At 42.4% G+C, this 25,293-nt stretch overlaps 1 protein-coding gene across 1 annotated transcript in view; it reads left to right on the forward strand.

Moving 5' to 3' along the window:
* Nucleotides 1-25,293, forward strand: part of LOC100005368 (uncharacterized) — a 144,598-nt gene that overhangs the window by 65,441 nt on the left and 53,864 nt on the right. Inside the window, exon 2 of the mRNA XM_001344412.7 lies at nt 6,594-6,764. Within this exon, the coding sequence (XP_001344448.1) occupies nt 6,661-6,764 (104 nt within the window). The 5' untranslated portion in view covers nt 6,594-6,660. The remainder of the gene's footprint in view (nt 1-6,593; nt 6,765-25,293) is intronic.

Here is a 25,293-nt window from a genome sequence, read left to right on the forward strand (position 1 = left end):
CTGGGGTGATAAATAAGGGAAATTTCAGGCAGCTGGGGGGTAAACTACGGAAATTCACCATAAAATAACGTAGATTAAATAACTGAAATTTACCAGAAATTTTAATTTAAGGAAATTTCTGTAATCTAATGCCGGCTATTTTAGGATTTATTTGCAGCACAGTGTACAGCAAGAGAAATGGTGCTGTAAATGTAAATTCAGTATTTTAAGTGACTGCGAACTGTTGCCAGTAAATTGCTGTAGATGGTATAGGAAATTTTTCAGTGTGTGTTATTTCTGTGTTTTTACTATACAGTGGTGTGTTTCCGAAAACCATTGTTAACCAACTAAGGTCGCAAGTTGTATCATTACAAACATAGTTTGTTGATTTGGCATTACTTAAATCCGTCACTCCAACGAACATTCGCAAACTGCATCGCAAACTTCCATGCTTGCAACTACACCTTTGGAGCTGTAGTTAGAAACATAGTTCCTGGCTGTGTTCTATTCCCAGTTTTCCCCTATGCTCTATTCGTTTAAACATTCTAACATTTAAACTTGGAATGATTATAAAAAGCATTCACTCTTATAGTGTAAAAAGTTTTCACTCTTAGGTGTACTTTGCTTTCAAAGCATTTTTAAGTTCAGTTTTAGCAATCTTCATGTTCACAATTGCGTTCACTTGCAGTGCACTTAAAAAACATTGATGTCATTTTAAACACAACCATGGCTCATGAAGAAAGCTAGGTGATCTATTACTTAAAAATGGAATTTACTTTACATCTCCAAAGCTTGTGAAAAAAAAACATAGCATACGTTAATTCTTTTAATTTTGTAGTAGATTATCTATTAAGTATCTGTACATGACATAGGCCTGTTGGTTAGAACATTACTGCAGTGCTTTTCATGTGTCAAATTAAAAAAGTCGGCTTTTAAAACAATAAAACTAAATGAATAAATAAACATTATCCTACTTAATAACAACAATAATAAGAAGAAGAAAAAGAAGAGGAAGAAGAATTGCCATCCTCATTAATATTATTATTAAAGTAGGATTATTTCATTTCCTAATTGTTAATAAATATTACATTTAATTTCTTAATAAACAGCCTCATTATGTATTTATTTATATGTGATATTAGAATATGTTAGTTTTTGTAAGTGATTTTATATTAATTTAGAATAGAATATGTAATGTTCTCAATAATATTTGTGAAGGAAACATAGGCTCTATACAGTATGTGCCATATATTTCAACTAATGTTGGATTTTTTTAATGCATGCACGTGTAAAACAATATAATTTGCACAAAGAAATTATAGGGTTATTCTCTAAAGATGTTGTTTCTCCACCTTTGTTTAGAGCATCATTATGAGCATCATTTTATAGGTAAATGACATAAATTGATCATAGTTTTGCTAAGCTAACCATAGTTTACCTATGATATTTGTGGTGAACTGACTTATCATATACCCAACACAATAAGGCGCAAAACGTTTTTGGTACAATTTGTTACTATTTTCAGACCAGTGCAGCCATAATTTTCATGTTTTGCACCACGTTGTTTAAATTACAAATCTATTTGCTCTGTTTTGTGGACTTATGAGCATGCTGGTCTGAAAAGGAGGTGTTTTAAGGTGCATTGTTTGGCGTTGCTATTTTGAGGAACTGCAATTGACTGCACCATTGATCAACTCATATAGCTGGTCTAAAAACCAGTGCAGAGCACGTTAGTTATGCACATATGTGGATTCAAACATTTATACATTGCTTCATACACACAGGATATACAGCAATATCTTTACATAAGAAAAATATATATGATTAAAATGTTTTTCATTTTATGGGGCTTTTTTTCAGTTCATTCATGACAACTTGCATTCCTATGTTATTATTATTAGCAGTATTATTTATTATATGCATATTTATATTTGTTTTAATAAATATACGTTTAGATTTGTCCACCTGTTGGATTTTTAGAGACGTCTGCATCACTATGGGGCATAAGAATAGGACGTGTTTTTGGATATAACTTCTGGAAATTAGAACTGAATTTAGAAATTGTTTTGAAACAAATCTTTGCGCTTAACAAACAAAATTAAATATATAGGCTACTGGAAATCTTCCATGAAAGTAAAGAGTAAAAGTAAAGTAAAGAGAAAGTAAAGGAGTAAAGTAATAAGTAAAAGTAAATTAAAGTGAAAGTAAAGAGGTCGTTTGGAGGAGGGTCGTTCGTTACCGTTGCGCTGCAGATAGTCTGTGTAACTGTTTCCCGCTAGTAAAGCTTTCGGTTTTCCACTTACAAAGTCTACCATGTAAAAAAGCAAAAAGGCCATGGCGTGGCACAACTGACTCTTAAAAGGAATGGGAGATGAGACTGATTAATTATGCTCAAAACACACCCATAACTCATTAAGAGAGTAAACACAACCCTGTTAGACCATGCGTCTTGGTGCAGAGTGTACTTTTCCATCTTTAAAATACCAATAGTGGATTTGGACACGCCCTTAATGCTTCTGCACCATACGCTTTAGACTTTGTACCTAGATCAATAGAACAGAGCCCTAAAACTGACAATTACTACACTTTTACTATAATGAAATCATTTATGATAAAAGCTAATCATGACAAAAAGCTATTTCTTGTAATAGATACCATATTATAGCATCAAATAAACATGGTATTACCATGGTAAAAGTTTTCAAAAAGTGAATATATGATCTCTTCACTCATGTAGCACTAAGTCATGAAGCAGATGGAGAGAGTCATGTAAAATAATAGTGACTTGTAAAGTGCTTATCTTCATGACTGAAAGCTGACTGAGACTTTAGCTTAGCCACTGTTAGCTTAGCTTTGCTGGCATGCCTCAGCAACTAATATTAAACTTCAGACTTAATCCCTGGCATTGCTGTACACAGAGATGGATTAAACAGCTGTCATGACTGTCACTGATGTGAAGAAGTAATATGAAGGAGTTTAGGTGAGTCAGACACGTTTAGCTTTTAGCTTAATGCTTAAAACACCTAGCAAAGTTTGGCTATATATATATGTGCGTGTGTGTGTGTGTAGTCTTGATTGAATGATTACCCTTTGTAAATTCACAGGGCGAAACCATGGCTCAGTGGTTAGCACTGTCGTCTCATCGCAAGAAGGTCGCTTGTTTGAGCCCCGGCTGGGTCAGTTGGCATTTCTGTGTGGAGTTTGCATGTTCTCGCCATGTTTACATGTGTTTCCTTACCCATGTTTCCCCCACCAGTTTCCCCCACAAGTCCAAAGACATGCGCTATAGGTGAACTGAACAAACTAAATTGGCCCTAGTGTATGTTTGTGCATGTGAAAGTGTATGGGTGTTCCCCAGTACTGGATTGCAGCTGGAAGGTCATTCGCTGTGTAAGACATGTGCTGGATAAGTTGGTGGTTCATTCCACTGCGCGCTCTTGTACTCGTGTTTGTTATGTTCTCTCGGCAACATGCTGTTTCATTCTCAGCATCTCAGTCTGGTTGGTTTTCGTTTCAGTTGTCACTGAGATGAAACATGTGCTTTGCACATGTGTGAGTACACGATAAGGTGTTTTCATCTATCGTGTGCTCGTGTCTTGCGTCTGTTTATGTTGGTGTTGTCTAAGCACGTGGCTCTGTTTACATTGTGGCTGCGTGCTTTTGTTGTGTGCTTTAGTGTTGTGCTAGTCTTTCATATGAACACATGGTGAGTTCTCTAATTGGCTGCGTGTTCAAGTCTCGTTTCAAATCAATTCAAATCAAATCAAATCAAATCAAATCAAATCAAATCAAATCAAATCAAATCAAATCAAATCAAATCAAATCAAATGTGAGCACATGGCTTGTGTTGTCTCTGTGTGATGTGCTCTCTATTGTCTAGTCCCACCCTCCTTAACCCATTATTAGTTTACTAGATACACCTGTTTGTTTACCTGTGTGTTAATTTACTTCTGCTTATAATCTCCTCATGTCTGCTGTCCTGTGCCAGTTTGTCATTGTATGTTGCCTTGTCCTGTTGTGTGTCTGTTCCAGTCCTGATCCCAGCCAGCCTGCCCAGTCTAGTTCGGTTTGTTTGTGTATTTATTTGTTTTGTTAACGTTTTCCCCCTCTGGGTAGTTGATTTTGCTGTTTTGCCTTTTATTTTATTTTATTATTAGCAAATACCTATTATTTATGCAATTGAGGCCTCACTCCTTTTTCCCACCCACTGACTCTGACAGAATGAATGAATTTATAATCACAATTTTACTTCAAATACCATGGATTATTTTGTGGTTTTATTATTGTTTTTGTGTAGTAGCTATGTTTTTAACAGATATCCACACAGATATATATTAGTAGTAGTAAACCTATAGTTATTCATAAATAAATGTTTGAAAGTGTTTTTTTATATTATTAAATTAGCAATCTTTAAAAAAATTCACAGTTTAAAACTTTTTATTATTAGTGTTATGATGATGATGATGAGTATTATTTTTATTGTTGTTATTATTATTTTATTATTATTTTTATTTTATTATTAGAACATTCAGAAAAGGTTAAAAACAACATTCTTCCAGTGAGATGATAGCAGAATATCTGTTTACCACCTTGCCTGAAAGTTTGCTTTTAGCTGGGATGGGGAACATAAACTAATGGGAGCAAAGCTAAGTAAGATAAAACATATGAATAATTAATGCTTGCCCCAAACCATACATTTCCACAGCTACAAAAAAAAACAGCTCTTTTAAACAATTACCCTGGTATAATGTTAAATATTTATTTGTTTCACATGTGGGGATGCCTTTATATTGTTTAGTTTCCATTTATTTAATCTCTACAGAAAGGTTCATTATTAAAATGATAGAAGAGCAAAACTATATTAGTTGAGTTAACATTCTTGCTTTAGCTGAGTTTGCGTAGCAAAAATATACTAAATGAAAAGTATGATATATGGGGCAGCATGGTGGCTCAGTGGTTAGCACTGTCGCCTCACAGCAAGGTTGCTGGTTCAAGTCCCTGGTGGGTCAGTTGCCATTTCTGTGTGGAGTTTGCATGTTCTCTCCTATGTTTCCTCCTGGTGCTCCGGTTTCCTCTAAGCTCTAGGTTGTAGAGTGAGTATGAATGAGTGCATATGGGTGTTTCCCAGTACTAGGTTGTGGCTAGAAGGGCAGCCACTCCGTAAAACATATGCTGGAGTAGTTGATTCATTCTGTTGTGGCAACCTCTAAAACAGAGACCAAGTTGAAAGAAAATGAAACAATGATATTACAGTACATATATTCCGATATGACAAAATTATCATCTTGTAAAAAAAATTGGTAAATGTCCGGAAAATTGCAGGAACGACTTTACTGGTAAATAAATAAAAAAAAAAAAAAAACGCTGTTAACACAAGCAAAGACATTCTGGAATTATTCTGGAGTAGACATCTCACTCTTTCCGGCAATCTTCCTTCTTCTTCCTTTAAAACAAAAAATGTTGTTTACACAGGCTTTTGGAATTTTTCTGGAAAAGACCATTCACACATCCATTCTAAAATATCAGTAAATTCTGACCTTATTAACTAGAAATGACCTCTAAGCAGCTGTGCTTATATTTGTAATCATAAAAGGGGTCGGGCTTTTGTTGATGGTTTCAATTTTATTTAAAGCTTTAGCTGCGGAGATGTACATAATTTGCATGTTGAAATGAACATAATATGTGCACGTGCTGGCACTCACCGGCTCCTTCACATGCATATGTGTCAAACAACTGAAGCAGAGCTTGAAGGTAAACTAACAGTGGTTTATCATAAGCATCTTATCGATATATTTTTACACAGTTTTGCATTAAGAAGGAACTTAGTAACATTATCTGAATAAATATGTTTTTATTTTCATAAACAGCATGGATGTGAATGCGTCTGAATGTTCTGAATGGCCGGAGTAGACGTCTCACATCAGCCCGTTTTAATCGTGAAAGCGCTCTTTCCGGCAATGTTCCTTCCTCTTCCACACAGCGCAGCATTCTGGGAAATTACTGTTAATGTTGCAACCTCTTTTTCAGGGAAATTGCCGGAATTAATTTATCGGTATTTTCAAAAAGGGCCTTTTCACTCGTGATACCTTTTTGGAAAATTGCTGGTAATTTTCTGGACAAGTCTGTATGTGTGAAAAGGGGCTATTGACATATAGTATTTTCCCTACCTTGTCAATGGCTAGCGGTTTCCAACATTCTTCAAAATATCTTCATTAATTTATTTTCCTTCAGCTTAGTCCCTTTATTCATCAGGGGTCGCCACAGCGGAATGAACCGCCAACTTATCCAGCACATGTTTTACATATTGGATGCCCTTCCAGCTGTAACCCAGTACTGGGAAATCAAAATATCCTCCCAAAATAAGTCTTTTTTTAAATAAGTTGTGAATCAGTAGATGGTGTGTAAATGATGAGCAAATATATATTTAGGCAAATAATTAATCATTTCAGGCATTTCAGTCTTGTCCTTGATGCAGGAATTCAAACAGTCAATAGTGATTATCATAATATATCAGTGCAATGTCTTTGTTTATTGATAGTGATTTATTGATTGTTGAGTGAGTCCAGTGCGCCGACTGATGATCGGGTCTTCTCTTTCCCTCTCTCTATGTGCAGGTGCAGTGGACGAGCCCTTCGGCAGGACCTGTGTGTGTGTGTATGTGTGTGTCTTGAGCTCAGGGGAATGTTTTCAGATCTCCCGAAGGTGCTGATTCTGGGCGCCATCGCAGCCGCCTCTGCCTTTGTGGTCACCATCCTAATCGTCCTGGTGTGTGTGGGGTGTCAGAGGTGAGTGAACACATACAGTCACAAACTTGTATATAAGGTTTACAGGGACTCCCCATTGGCGTAAAGTATTTTATACTGTAAAAATGTTTATTATGTGCACTGTAAAACTTAAAAGTTCCCGGAGGCACCTTTTGGGGTTCTTCACATTGTGGGCATCAGCAATCCTGCTGGTTAAAATAACTTAAATTTTATAATTTTATATTTATTTGATTTCATCATTAAATATGTCATATTAAAATTATGGTACTAATGGCATTTTCCGGTTTCTGTGATTAAATAGGCTAATTCGAACTCACAGGCAAAAACGGCCCCACTGTTAATCACAGACATAACTGTGGCTTAAATTTCCAACCGCTGCGCTTCAACTAGGACTACATTCTCAGTTGTATAAAGCAAACAGTCACGCAAATGTAAATGTAACTAGATTCTTAAAGTTTGAGAACAAACTTTGAGGCTGGCTTGTGAAAGCCTGACGGTAATAGTTTATTTAGTTTAAACAGTTTTTAAAACTATAAAAAGATAGATAGATAGATAGATAGATAGATAGATAGATAGATAGATAGATAGATAGATAGATAGATAGATAGATTAGCATGTTATTAGCATGATTCTAGCATGAATTAGCATGTTTTTAACATGATTCTAGCATGAATTAGCATGTTACAACATGATTTTAGCGTAAATTAGCATGTTACTAGCATGATTTTAGCATGAATTAGCATGATTCTAGCATGAATTAGCATGTTGTTAGCATGATTCTAGCATGAATTAGCATGTTGTTAGCACGATTCTAGCATTAATTAGCATGTTACTAGCAAGATTCTAGCATGAATTAGCATGTTGTTAGCATGATTCTAGCATGAATTAGCATGTTACTAGCATGATTTTAGCATGAATTAGCATGTTACTAGCATGATTCTAGCATAAATTAGCATGTTGTTAGCATGATTCTAGCATGAATTAGCATGCTACTAGCATGATTCTAGCATGAATTAGCATGTTGTTAGCATGATTCTAGCATGAATTAGCATGTTGTTAGCATGATTCTAGCATGAATTAGCATGATTCTAGCATAAATTAGCATGTTACTAGCATGATTCTAGCATGAATTAGCATGCTACTAGCATGATTCTAGCATGAATTAGCATGTTGTTAGCATGATTTTAGCATGAATTAGCATGTTACTAGCATGATTCTAGCATAAATTAGCATGTTGTTAGCATGATTCTAGCATGAATTAGCATGTTACTAGCATGATTCTAGCATGAATTAGCATGTTGTTAGCATGATTCTAGCATGAATTAGCATGTTACTAGCATGATTCTAGCATAAATTAGCATGTTGTTAGCATGATTCTAGCATGAATTAGCATGCTACTAGCATGATTCTAGCATGAATTAGCATGAATTAGCATGTTGTTAGCATGATTCTAGCATGAATTAGCATGTTACTAGCATGATTTTAGCATGAATTAGCATGTTACTAGCATGATTCTAGCATAAATTAGCATGTTACTAGCATTATTCTAGCATGAATTAGCATGTTACTAGCATGATTCTAGCTAGAATTAGCATGTTGTTAGCATGATTCTAGCATGAATTAGCATGTTACTAGCATGATTCTAGCATGAATTAGCATGTTGTTAGCATGATTCTAGCATGAATTAGCATGTTGTTAGCATGATTCTAGCATGAATTAGCATGTTACTAGCATGATTCTAGCATGAATTAGCATGTTGTTAGCATGATTCTAGCATGAATTAGCATGTTACTAGCATGATTCTAGCATGAATTAGCATGTTGTTAGCATGATTCTAACATCAATTTGAATGTTACTAGCATGATTCTAGCATGAATTAGCATGTGAATAGCATGATTCTAGCATGGATTAGCATGTTGTTAGCATGATTCTAGTATAAATTAGCATGTGACTAGCATGATTCTAGCATGAATTAGCATGTGACTAGCATGATTCTAGCATGAATTAGCATGTTGTTAGCATGATTCTAGCATGAATTAGCATGTTACTAGCATGATTCTAGCATGAATTAGCATGTTGTTAGCATGATTCTAACATCAATTTGAATGTTACTAGCATGATTCTAGCATGAATTAGCATGTGAATAGCATGATTCTAGCATGGATTAGCATGTTGTTAGCATGATTCTAGTATAAATTAGCATGTGACTAGCATGATTCTAGCATGAATTAGCATGTGACTAGCATGATTCTAGCATGAATTAGCATGTAACTAGCATGTTTCTAGCATGAATTAGCATATTGTTAGCATGATAGATAGATAGATAGATAGATAGATAGATAGATAGATAGATAGATAGATAGATAGATAGATAGATAGATACAGACAGACAGACAGACAGACACAGACAGACAGACAGACAGACAGACAGACAGACAGATAGATAGATAGATAGAGACAGACAGACAGACAGACAGACAGACAGACAGATAGATAGATAGATAGATAGATAGATAGATAGAAAGATGTAGATAGATAGATAGATAGATAGATAGATAGATAGATAGATAGATAGATAGATAGATAGATAGATAGATAGATAGATAGATGGTGTATGAGCATGAGTCAAACAAGCCAACCCCCGCCTCTCTACGATGTTCTGATGCTGAGATATAGCTGGTGTCATATCGTTGCTAGGTTAGTCTGTTTTGTTGCTATGGAGTTGATTGACAGCTAAGACTGATGATGTATACAAGCTTCTTGCCAGTATGAACAGTTAAAAACAATCCCCATGTCTCTATCACACTGCAGCATGACAATATCAGTCTGAACCTCTTTAATGGCAGTCTATGGGACAGTTGCTAGGGTGCAGTATCTGGTTGTTAGGGTGTGGCTAGAAAGTTAAAAGGCCATCGGTGATTGGCTGCTGGCTAGACTGAGTTAAATGAGCTCAGCCATTAGTCTGTAGGACAGTTTGATGCAGAGTTATGAGCTCACAAAGTTTGATCCAATGTAAAGTCAATGAGAGTCTTTTGCAATGGAAGTCTATGGGACGGTTTCTAGGGTCCAAAAGTGGTTGCTAGGGCGTGGCCAGAAAGTTTAAAGGTGATCAGTCATTGGCAGATTGATGGTCTGAGTTAAATGAGCCTAGTTAGAAGTCTGTGTGACATTCTGACGCGGAGTTATGAGGTCGCAAAGTTTGATCCAATGTTACGTCTATGGGATTTTTCCGACGGTCCCGGGACGTTTTTCGGAAAACCGAAAGTCGGATCAGTCGGAAAAGATATAGCAACTCGAGTCAGAATAGTTCGGAGGTCTGACCCAAGTTTGATGGTCATAGCTTGAAAGGCCTAGGACGAGATAGAGTTTAATTTTTAGTCTCAGAAGAAGAATAATAATATAGAATAATAATAATAAGTTTAATAGGATAACAGTAGTCTGGCTTGCTACACAAGCCAGCCTAACTATGCTAAGAGTTATAATAACCAGCCCACACAAGCCTCACGTCTGCGACTCGCACTGTATCAAAGTCACACAAGTCCGTTGATTCACAAACTAGGCTATGCTTGTTCTCTGTGTGAACACTTTAAAGGGGTGGTCCACTACGATATCATATTTTAAACTTTAGTTGATGTGTAGCTGTTTGAACATAAACAACATCTCTGAATGTAAAAAGTTCTAAGTTCAATGCAAAGGGAGATGTTGGTTTTTACAGAGTTAGCTTAGCAAAGCCTACAATGAATGAATTTTGGGGACTACAAAAAATACATCTGCCCCCTGTGAGATCACAAAGGTTTGCTTACTGCACACACAAACTGCACAGCTAAAGGTCGTGGTCAGTGGCGCTGTAAAGTTATAGCAGAGATGAAGCAAAAAATGTGTCCAAACACGGCTGTTTCCACAGAACTTCTTCTATTTCTGTATTTGGGCTTCCAAAGGACACCACACAAAGACAGAAGTGCTTACAGTTCAATATTAATTATGTTCCAGAGAATTATAAAATACATAGCAAGCATGATTTGACAAAACAGCTTCCAGAATCTCTCCCAGTTCAGTGCTGGATTCGGCTAAATTCTCCTCAAAGCAGAAGCTGTAAACTACAACCTGTAAGTGTTTTTATTTGCTAAAATTGATCATGACATGTACAGTGTCTAGCGTTAACGGTCTGCTGTAGCAACGATGTAGACAAAAGCAAATGCTGCTTTGCAGCGCAAACAATTTAGCTACAAATTCATATTAATCAGTCGAACTGCAGTTAACACACACACACTCCACCAGCGCGTTTGTGTTTCTTATGTGTGTGCGCGACTGCATTGATTGTCTTTAGGCAGCTTTTCCATGCGTTTCACATCTCAGATAATGAAGTTGCAAAAGATACGTGGATGATTCATATTACTTACACCTGCATATTCCTGATACACGTGAAAGGCGTTGTGTAACGCATAGAGTTTAAAAAATACAGGAATGCTCACCTGACTCGTGGTAGCAGCAGAAAAATAAATCAAGGCTCACACAGGTAGCATCCCACATCCCACACATGCTTTATTCTTCTTTCACAATATATTACAGAAAAAAACTTAATCCGAGCATCAGAGAAAAAGAAAAAAAAACTCCTGTGCACATGCGCTTGTTACAGAAAGTTCAAACATTCACACACACACACATAGACGCACACACACAATGGCAAACGCTCTTAAAGGAGCCGACCCCATTTTCACTCGTTACAGACACTTGTCAAATGTTATTTTAGTGAGTAGTCAAGAGGTTGACTGATTGTTTACACAGCAGAAAAGCACGTGCTTTTACGGGCGTGACGTGGAGCCAAACGCGAATCGCAGCACATTATGATGATGACCAATCAGAGTCACTTAAGGGCGGGCCTTTCAGAGGAACTAGGAAATATGACATTCATTTTCATATTAGCTAAGTAGCTATGTATAATCAAAGTGAGATATATGAAAAAATAAAGTGATTTCCTTCAAGTGAAACATGAGCACACATTGCTTTGCATCTTATAAACACATCCAAGCCTTAAAAATACATTCTGGACCACCCCTTTAAAATATCCACATAGTTGTCCAAATTAACATCTTGTGAGTGTTTTATAATAGACGAGTGTTCGTACAGGAGGATCTAGCGATACTCTGTGGTGTTTCAGTAGTGAACATCTGTTCACTGTTCCTGTCAGCAAGCTCCAATAATGTCCAGCTACAAACCAAACCGCCTTTAGATTGATGTGTTTTAATAAGCATAATGTGTACAATATACAGATGGTATAAAAAGTTAATTGTTTGTTTTGAAATTTGTGAGACAGAAGTTGTCAAAAAAAAAAAAAAACGAAACACACGTGGTTGTTGTCATACACTGAACTCGGCTAATCATGTAATATCGGTGTCGTCATCGCAGCTCCTGCAGTCGCTCTTCAGATGCTGCACCAGCTGAATCACTCTTCTGATCTCAGAGCGCTGTTGCGATACTTTGATGCCACATGTGACAGTCATGTGGCGTCGGCTTATCATCAATCCTGACAAAATTTCTTATTGGCATGCACCGCTTTAAGATCGGTCTGTGCAGCGCTACATAAAGTTGAACGCACCTAAATCTAACAAAATCGTCAGTTCCTGATTAGCTGACGCCAAATATTAAAAGTAAATATGAAATTTGCTGCAGTAGGTAAAGCTGAATTAATCTTTTTTTTATTTTTAACTGACTTGTGCCTCAGAAGACAATCCTGACATGCAGTGAATGCACAGTGGCGTTTGAAGGCTTTAGACGCAGAGCACAGATGCTCTTGATTCTGGAGGTCATTAATAATATAATAACAATGGTTAAGGTGTTATAGAATGACCAAAACAACATTTCAGATGTTTTAAAGTGTGCTCAGCCTGCTGGTTTATCCATTCACACACATTTTTATCATCACGTGATCTCCTATAACAAAATCACATGACCTTTTTTAATAAGCGCATACTGGAATTAAATTGGTAAAAGTGTATCCATCGCAGTTTATGCGCATCTTTTTTTATCGAATTAAAAGTTTATCCTACTCAGCTATGCGCATGTTTTTTATGCGCATTTTCTAAATTTATGCACATCTTGGCGTATCCATCAACTGTTTTTTCATGCATATATCCAAAATACGCATAAAAATATGTGGATGGAAATGTACCTAATGACCTCTACTGTACATAGGGAGGTATTCATAAAAATATAACTTGTGATTCTCTTTGATTTTAGTATTTTTTGATTCTATAGATTTAGTAAAAATTTCACACAGAAAGTGCTGTCTTGAAGATGATCTCTTTAATCACTGTAAAAGCCATGTAACGCAGATAATGAGTTGAAATATAGTACTATATCTCTTGATTGTGAAAATTGGCACCATCTCTGAAAGTGAAGCAGTGGCGCAGTAGGTAGTGCTGTCACCTCACAGCAAGAAGGTCGCTGGTTCAAGCCTCGGCTCAGTTGGAGTTTGCATGTTCTCCCTGCGTTCGCGTGGAAAATGAAATGAAATAAAATAAAATGAAATTGAAATCTTCTTCAATTGAAAGTCCTTTCCATAAATCATGTTTTGTTTTGTTTTTTCAGCTGTACTCATCAAAACACAATATAAAATCTAATACGAGATCCTTGAAATATGAGATCAATATAGCGAATGTTGATGCTCTCGCTGGTGGAGCTGTGGGCACACTTAATTACAACTTTTGGTTGACCAATGTGCTGTACAAAAGCAGTAGCAGGTAAAAACAGCAAAACACTCAACTAAAAACAACAATATTAACAACATTTAAAGTTTCCAAGAAAGAAGCAATTTATTATAGCCTGGAACCGCCATTAGGGAATGTTAAATGCACTCGAAAAAAAGATTAAAGTCTTTAACATTAATTTAAAAACCTATAGAGTGGGTGCTATTCTGATTTTTAATGGTAACTTATTTCGGACCCACAACTGGATTTCTGGAGTCAGAATTTGGGTTTGGGCCGTAGTAGTGATCAGATCAGAAAGATACGATGGTGCTAGGTTATACAAAGTTTTATAAACAAAGAGTAAAATTTTACAGCCTCTTCAGAAATAGACTGGCCGCGTTTTGGACCATTTGAAGTCTAGAAATGGAAGATGAAGTTAGACCAATATATAAAGAATTACAATAATCTAATCGCATGAATAGTCGTTTCAAAACCCTTCCTGCTTTGTAAGGATTTCAATTTGGCAGGTTGTCGTAGACGATACAAACTTTAACTTACTATTTTACTTGTTTGTCAAGTTTTAGACTACTGTCTAGCAGAGATGTATAAAGTACTAGAGACCCAGACTTAAGTAAAAGTACAAGTGCTCTATTAAAAAAGTGACTTGAGTAGAAGTTGAAGTGCTCTTTAAGCACCATACTTAAGAGGAAGTATTCAACAATTTTTGTACTTAAGTATTGCAAGTAATTTATTTCAAAATTTACTACTCAAGTACTGAAAGTAAAAGTACAAGTATTGTATAATGTAGTTATTAAAGAAAGCAGTCAAAAGACATGCTATTGTTTTGTTTTTTGGGGGCACGTGATTAAGCAGAATGAAAACGAAACATGGCTTACAATTTATATGAACTAGGATAACGTTTTTCTCTCGCACTTGAACCACAGATCTGACAGATTATAACAGCTTTAACACACACCTTTCAAAGTTGTGTGTCACAAAAATACTCTGTAATCCACTTAAAAAGCTATTCAAACCCATTTTCGATTTGCAAATTACCAGTTTTAAACGCTGTAAACTGAAGTTCTAAACATTCTCCCGGAAGACGCTGGCCACTATGGCGCCCTCCATCCAGCAGCCTAGAATAAGGTCTATAATTGTAACGAGTAGGGGTGTGATATTACATTGGTCTCACGGTTTGGTTCGGTTACAATTATCATGCCATAGATTAGATATAATTTGATATCTTGGAGCATTGACGATGCTTTCCATACATAATTAGATTTTTTTCTTCACAACACAAGATTTTTTTTTTATTAAAATCTATAAATATATTATTATTTATATATTATTTGCAATACAATTTTGTTCTTTAATACAGCAGTAAGATATATGAACTGTACCTGTAGCAAATGTATCAAACAAAACTCCAATACATGCACAGAAGACAGCATGAAAATGAAATGAAATAAAATAAAATGAAATTGAAATCTTCTTCAATTGAAAGTCCTTTCCATAAATCATGTTTTGTTTTGTTTTTTCAGCTGTACTCATCAAAACACAATATAAAATCTAATACGAGATCCTTGAAATATGAGATCAATATAGCGAATGTTGATGCTCTCGCTGGTGGAGCTGTGGGCACACTTAATTACAACTTTTGGTTGACCAATGTGCTGTACAAAAGCAGTAGCAGGTAAAAACAGCAAAACACTCAACTAAAAACAACAATATTAACAACATTTAAAGTTTCCAAGAAAGAAGCAATTTATTATAGCCTGGAACCGCCAGGAGCATTGACGATGCTTTCCATACATAATTAGATTTTTTTCTTCACAACACAAGATTTTTTTTTTATTAAAATCTATAAATATATTATTATTTATATATTATTTGCAATACAATTTTGTTCTTTAATACAGCAGTAAGATATATGAACTGTACCTGTAGCAAATGTATCAAACAAAACTCCAATACATGCACAGAAGACAGCATGAAAATGAAATGAAATAAAATAAAATGAAATTGAAATCTTCTTCAATTGAAAGTCCTTTCCATAAATCATGTTTTGTTTTGTTTTTTCAGCTGTACTCATCAAAACATTTATAGCAAATAAACTCATGTAAATATTATCCCACTTGCTTTTTGAGCGCTGACAGGCGAGGTCTTACACCTCTATGATTGGTCATTGTCTTCATCTGCTGAACAGAAAGGGCTGCGATCAGCTTTAGAAATGAAAGCGCTTTTCACCGATATCGGGAAGAACAGCCACGGTTACAGTTTATGCACATAATGTACGCGGTTATCACAGGTAATCCGTAATGGACACAGTGGAGAAAACTTGCACCTCAGGCACGCTCGTGTCTAGATCCACAAGTATCGCTTAAACAGCAAAGAGGAAAGGAATAGTTACCTCACAAACAGGCCAGCGCAGCAGGTCAAATGTCTAAAGTGAGAGAAGCCGCTTTTCCACTATCGTGCTGAATCGTACTTTAAACAGAACTGTTCCATTCCGTGCCAAACCGGGCCAGACAGAACGGATACGGTTTCATTTTCCACTGTCGTGCTGCGACAAAGCTCTTTAAAACATTACACAAAACGCATCAGTAGTTGCCTTGGTAACGCAATGTAAACGGCTCCCTTTGTTCAATTAAAGGTAAATAAGAGCCGAAACTAGGGTTTTTTTTTCATAAAAGCGAAAGCAACCATGTGACTAAACACTGTTATGCCGCTCTATCAAATAGGGGTGCTAAATATAGGTACATGTGCACCCTTATTTATTTATATGTTGCGCAGCTCTGGCTACATTTTATTTGGAGGGAAAATTACCAAAATGTAACGTGATGATTGAAAATAATTGGAGGGGAAATAAATAATATTTAGAATATCTGAACATAACAGAAAAATAAACAATGAAAAGACAACAATAATAGTGCATTTGCATTATAGTGGCAGAAATATCATTTTGGACAGGCCTTGTCAAAGGTGAGCGGGCACTTTCACTAATAAAAACACACCACATAAATTATTTCATTTTTAACAATGAATTAAATTACACTGCGTTTTTATATCAAAAGTTGATAATGATATAAAAAATACTACATTTTGATGGTAAAATGAAACCAATTAAGCGATGGCTGTTATTTGTTTTACTATTCAAACATTAAATAACGAATGCAGCAAGTGAAATAAAAAAAACGAATATGAAACAACACATATATCGCAGGATTTAAAGCATATAAAGCACTATTATATTTAGCAAAATGCTGCTCTATTATCTTTTTATTTTGATCATTTTATTTTTATTATTATAATTATTTTTGTGTTCATAATTAACTAACAAGCTGTAGGCGAATTATTGCCAGACGTTTTAGAAAATATTTGCGTAGCTATATTAAAGATCACCAAGAACAAAAAAACAAAAACACAGAAACATGTTACATGCCTCATAAATGTCATATAACTTATGTATAACTGAATCATATAATTGCCTATAGCTGAAATGATGAAAATTGCTCATTTTATTTTTATAAAACATTTGTCAAAACGTATTGATATTTTTTGAGTAAAAGCAAAACTGACATTTAAGAATCCATATTTATTTAATTCATTCATTCTTTTGACTTGTTTATTAGTGCATATGCTATAATATAAATCATACAACAGTACCTTGGACAGTTACAGTGCCGCTCCGTAAAGCTTTCAAGCAAAGTCTTTTGGACGGCCGACATTACAACACGCCGTCCTTCAGGTGGTCTCGCCGGTATTAACAAGCTGTCCTGGCTTTGAATTAAAAAGTGCAATTATTTCCTCGTTGTTAAAAGAGTCTGCAAGTTCGTGTTCCATGGATATAGTGATGTTGTTGTGGAATTTGGACATCGACGATGCAAAGCGTGACTTTATTCGCTTTATTCGATGCGCAGCAGGAAAAAAAAGTCAGCAGCGCAAGTCGCTGGCATGTCTCTCCCGGATCAGAGCGAGTTTTGTGCTGTGAAATACAGCGCTGCGTGCAATAAACTCACATTCAGGCAGGCGAAGTAGGTCTGTATTCAAGTCAATAAAATAATAACTTTAATGAATAAAATATCTTCGTAAGAATGTGGTGAGTTATTCACTTCTCTGCCAGAGACTGCTCTATGGTTTTAAAACCCTTTTCAAAATGTATCGTTTAGACCTGGATCATTATTTTATATTAAATGTACTGTAGTTTATTGAGGATGTCTGATGACTAGCGCGCTTCTGCTGAGCCAACTGTGGTAGCTTAGCAACCGAGTCGCGACGTCAACACACAGAATCTGTCAGCACAGTTCAGCACGGTTGTCTAACCGTGCCGAGAATTCCGGGCCGAGAACGGTTTGTAATCGTGCCGCGCCGTTCCAGGCTCAGTGGAGAAACAACCATAACCCTACCGAAGTGTTCTTAGAAGGGTTTGGCACGATGGTGAAAAAGCAGCTAGAGAGAAAGAGCTAAAGATGGAGTTCCCCTTCGGGGGGAACTTCAGCACTATAAGTGGATTTGATTTGTAAAATCCACGCATTGGGAGGTTCGGTTCAGAAGCTACTCGTCTGAAAGAGTATTGAACGGGCCAATTAAGAATGAATTGGCAGCGCAAGCCTGCGCAGGTGAGCGGCATAAGCAATCAACTGAGTATATAAGCTCACCTGGCGCCAGCAGACGCTATCCTTTTCGCTTCAGAGACTTTCTGATCGAGTCGATGAGGGTTCCTCCTGCTGTGACCAGCGATTCTGAGCGAACGAGAGCATTCTCCCGGTCCAGAGTGTGTACACGCAGTGGCAGACGGTCGAGCTGGGTTTTCCCTTGCCTGGCGTTCTTTGGGTCCGGTCCTCCAGAGCGGTGCGTATAAAGTTGCAAACTTCACAGAAAGAGCAACACAGTCGTGCAGCACGTCCTTATCAGGACGGCGCTCCGACTGTGCGTTTCTGGATGCGGTGGTTTCCTGTCCTCGGATGATGGGCGCGGGCACTGCGTTACATGTCTGGGGGTCCAGCATGTTAATGCGCTGCTCGCGGGCAGTTCATGTCGTCATTGCGATGCCATGACTGTTGCGCAAGATCGCGGTTAGCCTTTGCAAAAGGGTGAACCACCCCAGTTGTCCCCTGCTCTGCAGCGGGCACTCGGGCAGATCTGAGGGTTTCAGCGAGAGATAATCCGTCGCCCACGGGCCCGCGGACCTCCCGCTCCTCTAAGCGCTCCATCCAAGCTTCGGGCGGGGGAAGCGATCCGTCTAACAGATGGTAGCCCTTACGCCCGATGACACCGGAGACCAGATGTCCACCGCGGCATCGGAGGGTGGGCTTTCATTGTCCGATGATGATCCAGACCCGCTCGCCCCCTTCGGGCTGGTGAGCGCTGTCACTACGGATCCTGAAACGGACATGTTAGCCGTGCTTTCCCGGGCTGCTTCGGCCGTGGGTTGGAGATGGTTTATCCCCCAGCTCCGCGGCCGGACCGACTAGAGGGGCGTTCCCTTCTTCCCGGAGGTGCACAGTAGGCTCACGCGGTCTTGTAAAGCACTTTTTTCTGCTCGTGCTGCGTGTTCCTTCACCCTAACCACTCTTGACGGTGAAACAGCCAGGGGGTATGTGGCGATTCCTCAGGTTGAGTGCGCGATGGCGGTAAATCCGCGCGGCGCCTCTTCTTGGCGGGGTCCGCCTCGTCTCCCATCCAAAGCCTGTAAGTTATCTACCTCCCTCGGAGCTAGAGCTTACATAGCTGCGGGCCAGGCTGCTTCCGCCTTGCATGCGATAGCCACCTACCAGCGCTACCAAGCGCAGGCGCTGGCCGAGCTGCACGAGGGTGGGTCCAACCCAGGCTTACGAGCTTCGCACCGCCGCCGACTTAGCTCTTCGGACTACTGAGTCCGCTGCGTGTGCGTTGGGGAGGACGATGTCCACATTAGTGGTCCAGGAGCGCCACCCCTGGCTGATATGCGCAAAGTCGACAAAGTCCGCTTTCTTGACTTCCCCATATCCCCAGCCAGGTTCGGCGACACTGTCTGTGAATTCACCCAGGAATTCAAGGCGGTAAGAGAGCAGTTGGTGGGTGATGTCTTATCGGCGGTCCGTAGCCCGCTCCGCCCGCCGTGCCATTCATACCTGCTCCTCGCCGAAGGCGCCCGCCTACGAGAGCTGCTCCGCCCCCGCACACGCCTCAGGCGAAGCGAGCGCGTCGGGCACCTCGGAAGCAGGCAGCCCCCCTGCCCAGAACGCCGCTAAGTCCGGCAACGGACCGCGAAGCGCCCCTGGGACGGGCCATCTGGAGAAGAGGGAACTTGCTCTTTCCCCGCTGGAGGGCGGGGCCCCATTTCCAACGGCACTTTTTACTGCCATGAAAACATTATGAAAGGGCACTTTTCACTTCCCCAGATGTGACAGCCCGAAATCTGCCAGTCTGGGACGCTATGCTTTCTAGCTTGCAGATTCGGTGCGTTTCGCCAGTGGCTCACGAGCGCTGGGAGGACGGTCTCCTTTCTCCCACCCCTCGAGCCTCCCCTCCGGAGCTCGGGTTTGGAGTGAGAGCAAATATCTCACCTCCAGCTTTTCCGTGGGACCCGCGAGCTTCCCGGATCAGCACACCCACTCCGCGCTGCCCCACTGCTGGTACGTCAGCGATTGTAGCGATGAGTCCATTAGCGAGAGCTCTGCCTGCCTGGTTAGCGCGGGCCAGCTCTTCGCGGTGGCTCATACGCACAATCAGACTCGGCTATGCGATTCAGTTCGCGAAACGGCCCCCCAAGTCACGGGTGTGTATTCACCAGGGTCAGCCCCCTGTCCGCCCCTGTCTTGCGAGAGGAGATTGCTGTCCTCCTGGCGAAGGATGTAATCGAGCCGCTCCCTCCAGCCGAGATGGAGAGTGGGTTTTACAGCCCACGCTTCATCGTGCCCAAAAAGAGCGGTGGGTCACGGCCAATCCTAGATCTGCGCGTTTTGAACCGCTGCCTGCACAAGCTGCCGTTCAGAATGCTCACGCAGAAGCGCATCCTCCGGTGCGTTCGTCCTCTGGGTTGGTCTGCAGCATTAGACCTGATGGACGCGTATTTCCATGTCTCCACTCTTCCTCGCCACCGACAGTTTCTGCGGTTTGCGTTTGAAGGTCGAGCTTGGCAATACAAAGCCCTCCCCTTCGGGCTCTCTCTGTCTCCGCGGGTCCTCACCAAGCCCGCGGAGGGTGCCTCAGCGCCCCTTCGGCTCGCGGGCATCTGCATACTCAATTTCTTTACGACTGGCTGATTTTTGCCCTCTCTCGGAGCAGTTGATTATGCACAGAGACAAAGTGCTCTGGCACTTCCACCTGTGGGGGTTTCAGGTCAACCGAGAAAAGAGCAAACTCGCCCCCGTGCAGAGGATCTCTTCTCTCGGGCTGGAGCTGGACTCGGTCACCATGGCAGCGCGCCTCTCCGGAGAGCGCGCTCAGCTGATGCTGTACTGTCTGAGAGAGCTCGACAGTAAAATAGTGGTCCCACTGAAACTATTTCAGAGGCTCCTGGGGCATATGGCATCCGCAGCCGCTTCATGCCGCTCGGATTATTCTATATGAGACCACTTCAGCACTGGCTTCACGATCGAGTCCCCAGACGCGCATGGCACGCGCGCGCACACCGAGTCTCTGTTACTGCGCTGTGTCGCCGCGCCCTCAGCCCTTGGAGCGACCCCTCGTTCCTACAGGCCTGGGTGTCTCTAGAACAGGCGTCCAGTCTTGTTGTCGTTTCAGCAGACACTTCCAACACGGGCTGGGGGGCTGTGCGTTGCGGGCATGCGGCTGCGGACCTGTGGAAAGGTACCCAGTTGCATTGGCATATCGCCTGGAGCTGTTGGCAGTGTTCCTCGCTCTCCACCGTTTTTTTCCGGTGCTGGAGCGGCAACACGTGCTGGTCAGGACGGACAGTACGGCGGCGGTGGCGTATATCAGCCGTATAGGGGGTATGCGCTCTCGCCGCATGTCTCAGCTCGCCCGCCGTCTGCTCCTCTGGAGTCATCCGCGGCTGAAATCGCTGCACACCATTCATATTAAGGCAAGCTCAACCGTGCAGCCGATGCGCTCTCACGGCAGCCTTGCGTCCTGGAGAATGGAGACTCCACCCCGAGTCTGTTCAGCTGATATGGGCGCGATTCGGGGAAGCCCAGATCGATCTGTTGCTTCCCCCGAGATCGCTCATTGCTAGTTGTTCTTTCCCTGACCGAGTGCTCTCGGCACGGATGCACTGGCTTACAGCTGGCCTCGGGGCACGCGCAAATACGCGTTTCCCCCAGTGAGCCTGCTCGCGCAGTTACTGTGCAAGGTCAGGAAGAGGACGAGGAACAGGTTGCTGGTTGCGCCCCTCTGGCTCAACCGGACCTGGATGTCAGAGCTCTCCCTCGCGATAGCCCTCCCCTGGCAGTCCCTTCGAGAGAGCACCTACTCTCTCAGGGACAGGGCACCACCTGGCACCCTCGCCGATCTTTGAAGAGATTTTAGACGCGAGGAAGACTTAGGTAACCTCCGATTGCGGTGGCTAATACCGTCACTCGGGCTAGAGCCCCCTCCCCGAGCGCGCCTATGCCCTGACGTGGAGTCTATTCACTGAATGGTGTGTCTCTCGCTGAGAAGACCCCCGTAATTTGCCAGATCAGCGTTGTGCTTTCTTTACGCCGAGAGAAGCTGGAGAGCAGGCTGTCGCCCTCCACACTCAAGGTTACGTGGCTGCCATCTCCGCTCTCATAACGCGGTGGCTGGCAGCACCGTGGGAACGCATAACCTCATCATCCGGTTCCTCAGGGGCGTTAAGCGAATTAATCCATCCCGCCCCCTCTCATGCCCTCTTAGGATCTCGCCCTCGCTACACAAGCCGTGTCAGATCCCTTCGATCCTCGACTCAGTATCTTTCTGTCCCTGAAGACAGCTCTGCTGGTCGCGTTGATATCGATTAGAGGGTCGGGGACCCGGAGGCATTTTTCGGTCAGTGACTCGTGCCTGTAATTGGGCTGGCTTCTCTCACGTCCTGAGACCCCGCCCGCGATATGTGCCCAAGGTTCCTACCACTCCGTTTTAATACGAGGTAGTGAGCCTGCAAGCGCTGCCCTCGGAGGAGGCAGACCCAGCCCTTCTTTATTGTCCAGTTCGCGTTTTGCGTATTATCCGGACCGCACTCAGAGTTTAGATCATCTGAGCAGCTCTTCGTCTGTTATAACGGTCGGCAGCAGGGAAGTGCCGTACCGAAATAAGTTCCCACTAGATTGTGGATGCCTTTCTTTCACTATCAGAGCCGAGATAAGCCGCGTCCCCCGAGAGCGCGTGCGCACTCCACTCGGAGTTTCGCATCCTCTCGAGCGCGCGCACGCGGCGCCCCTCTAACAGACTTCTGTAGAGCTGCGGGCTGGGTGACACCCAACACATTTGCAAGGTTTTACAATCTGCGAGTGGAGCCGGTTTCCTCAAGGGTATTAGGTAACCCTTGGTGATTGAGGAAACAATTCGGTAGGGTGTTGAAACACGCTTGCTGCGCCATTTTCCCTAACACGGAGATACGTGCGCCTTTTTATCTGTCAGTAAAGTTCCCCGTCAGGTGAGCCCTGCAGATTCCTCCGTGGCCCCCAGCACTGACTCAGCGGAGGAGTCACTTGCTGGCCCACTACGTTGTAGGTCTGCCCGCTGGTCAGCCCGCGTTTTGGGTAAAGGTGCCTGCTATGCGTGATCCCCACTAGGCGATCCCATATGCTTATTCCGCCACGGTTAAGTCCCCCCCCTGGGCGGACCCGTGTCTTCCCTCCCCGCTAACCACTCTCTTTGCTATGCGTACTCCCCCTTTTTAGGGCTAGTCCATATGTAAATTCTGCCATCTATCCCCCCTTGGGTAACGGATGGCCTCCGCAGCGTCCTCCCTATCGGGATTGCACGCTTCCCAACGTACTGTCGTATTTTCCTAGAATTATCTAGATGCTCACGACTTCCCAAAAAATATATCTAAATCCGTAAAACTTCTGTTGAAGTAGGATAAATTAGGGCCAGGGACACGTTGGAGGACCGCGCCCCCCATGATGCGGGTGCGTCACGCTTGCTTGACTATCTCCTCATCGGGGGTGTTGGTAAGGTGCAGTCATTATGGCGCTTTCAATGGGCTCCCAATGCGTGGATTTTACAAATCAAATCCACTTATAGTGCTGAAGTTCCCCCCGAAGGGGAACGTTCGAGGTTACTAAAGTAACCCTTCGTTCCCCTTCGGGGGGAACTTCAGCACTATAAGTGGATTTGATTTGTAAAATCCACGCATTGGGAGGATTCGGATCAGAAGCCGCTTGTCTGGAGAGTATTGAACGGGCCAATGAATGAAATTAATTGGCAGCGTAAGCTTGCGCAGGTGTGCGACATCTGCAATTATCTCAGCATATAAGCACACCTGAAGCCAGCAGACGCCATCCTTTTCGCTTCAGATCCTTTCTGAGTGAGTCGAGGAGGGTTCCTCTTGCTGATCAGCACTTCAGAGTGAACGAGTGTGTCTCCCGGTCCAGAGTGGGTCTTCGCGTTGGCAGACGGTCGAGCTGGGTTACTCCCTTGCCTGCGGTTCTTTGGGTCCGGTCCTCCAGAGCGGTGCGTATAGTTGCAACTTTCCTAAAAGAGCAACACAGTCGTGCAGCACGTCCTTTTCAGGATGGCGCTCCGACTGTGCGTTTCTGGATGCGGGGGTTTCCTGGCTCCGGATGATGGACACGATCACTGCATTGCATGTTTGGGGGTCCAGCATGTTAATGCGGTGCTCGCGGGCGGTTCATGTCGTCATTGCGATGCCATGACCGTTGCACAGCTAAGATCGCGGCTAACTTTCGCAAGAGAGCGAGCCACCCCAGTTGCCTCCTGTTCTAAAAAAGCAGCGGGCGCTCGGGCAGATCTGAGGGTTTCAGCGGGAGATAATCCGCCGCCCACGGGCTCGCGGACCTCTCGCTCCTCACGGCGCTCCATCCAAGCTTCGGGTGGTGAGAGTGATCCGTCTAACCAGATGGTAGCTCTCACACTCGCTGACACCGGAGATCAGATGTCCTCCGCGGCATCGGAGGGTGGGCTTTCACTGTCCGACGAAGATCCGGACCCGCTCGCCCCCTCCGGGCAGGTGAGCGCTATCAAATCGGATCCTGAAGCGGACATGTTAGCCGTGCTTTCCCGGGCTGCTTCGGCCGTGGGGTTGGAGATGGTTTATCCCCCAGCTCCGCGGCCGGACCGACTAGATGGGTGCTACATAGAGGACCAGAAGGCGAAGCCTTCGAAGCCTCTCGTCCCCTTCTTCCCGGAAGTGCACAGTAGGCTCACGCAGTCTTGGAGGGCACCTTTCTCTGCCCGTGCTGCGTGTGCCTCCGCCCTCACCGCCCTTGACGGCGGAGCTGCCAGGGGGTATGAGGCGATCCCGTCAGTGGAGCGCGCTATCGCGGTCAATCTTTGTCCGCGCGGCGCCTCTACGTGGCGGGGTTTGCCCCGCCTCCCGTCCAAAGCCTGTAGGTTGTCTGCCTCCCTCGGAGCCAGAGCTTATAAGGCTGCGGGCCAGGCTGCTTCTGCTTTGCACGCGATGGCCACCTACCAGCGCTACCAAGCGCAGGCGCTGGCCGAGCTGCACGAGGGCGGGTCCAACCCAAGCTTATTACATGAGCTGCGCACCGCGACCGACTATGCTCTTCGGACTACTAAGTCCGCCGCGTGTGCGCTGGGGAGGACGATGTCCACACTTGTGGTTCAGGAACGCCACCTCTGGCTAAACCTGGCCGATATGCGCGACGTTGACAAAGTTCGCTTTCTTGACTCGCCCATATCCCAGGCTGGCCTGTTCGGCGACACCGTCGGTGAATTCACCCAGGAATTCAAGGCGGTGAAAGAGCAGTCGGATG

The sequence above is a fragment of the Danio rerio genome, chromosome 23 (genome assembly GCF_049306965.1).
Source record: "Danio rerio strain Tuebingen ecotype United States chromosome 23, GRCz12tu, whole genome shotgun sequence".
Lineage (NCBI taxonomy): Eukaryota > Metazoa > Chordata > Actinopteri > Cypriniformes > Danionidae > Danio > Danio rerio.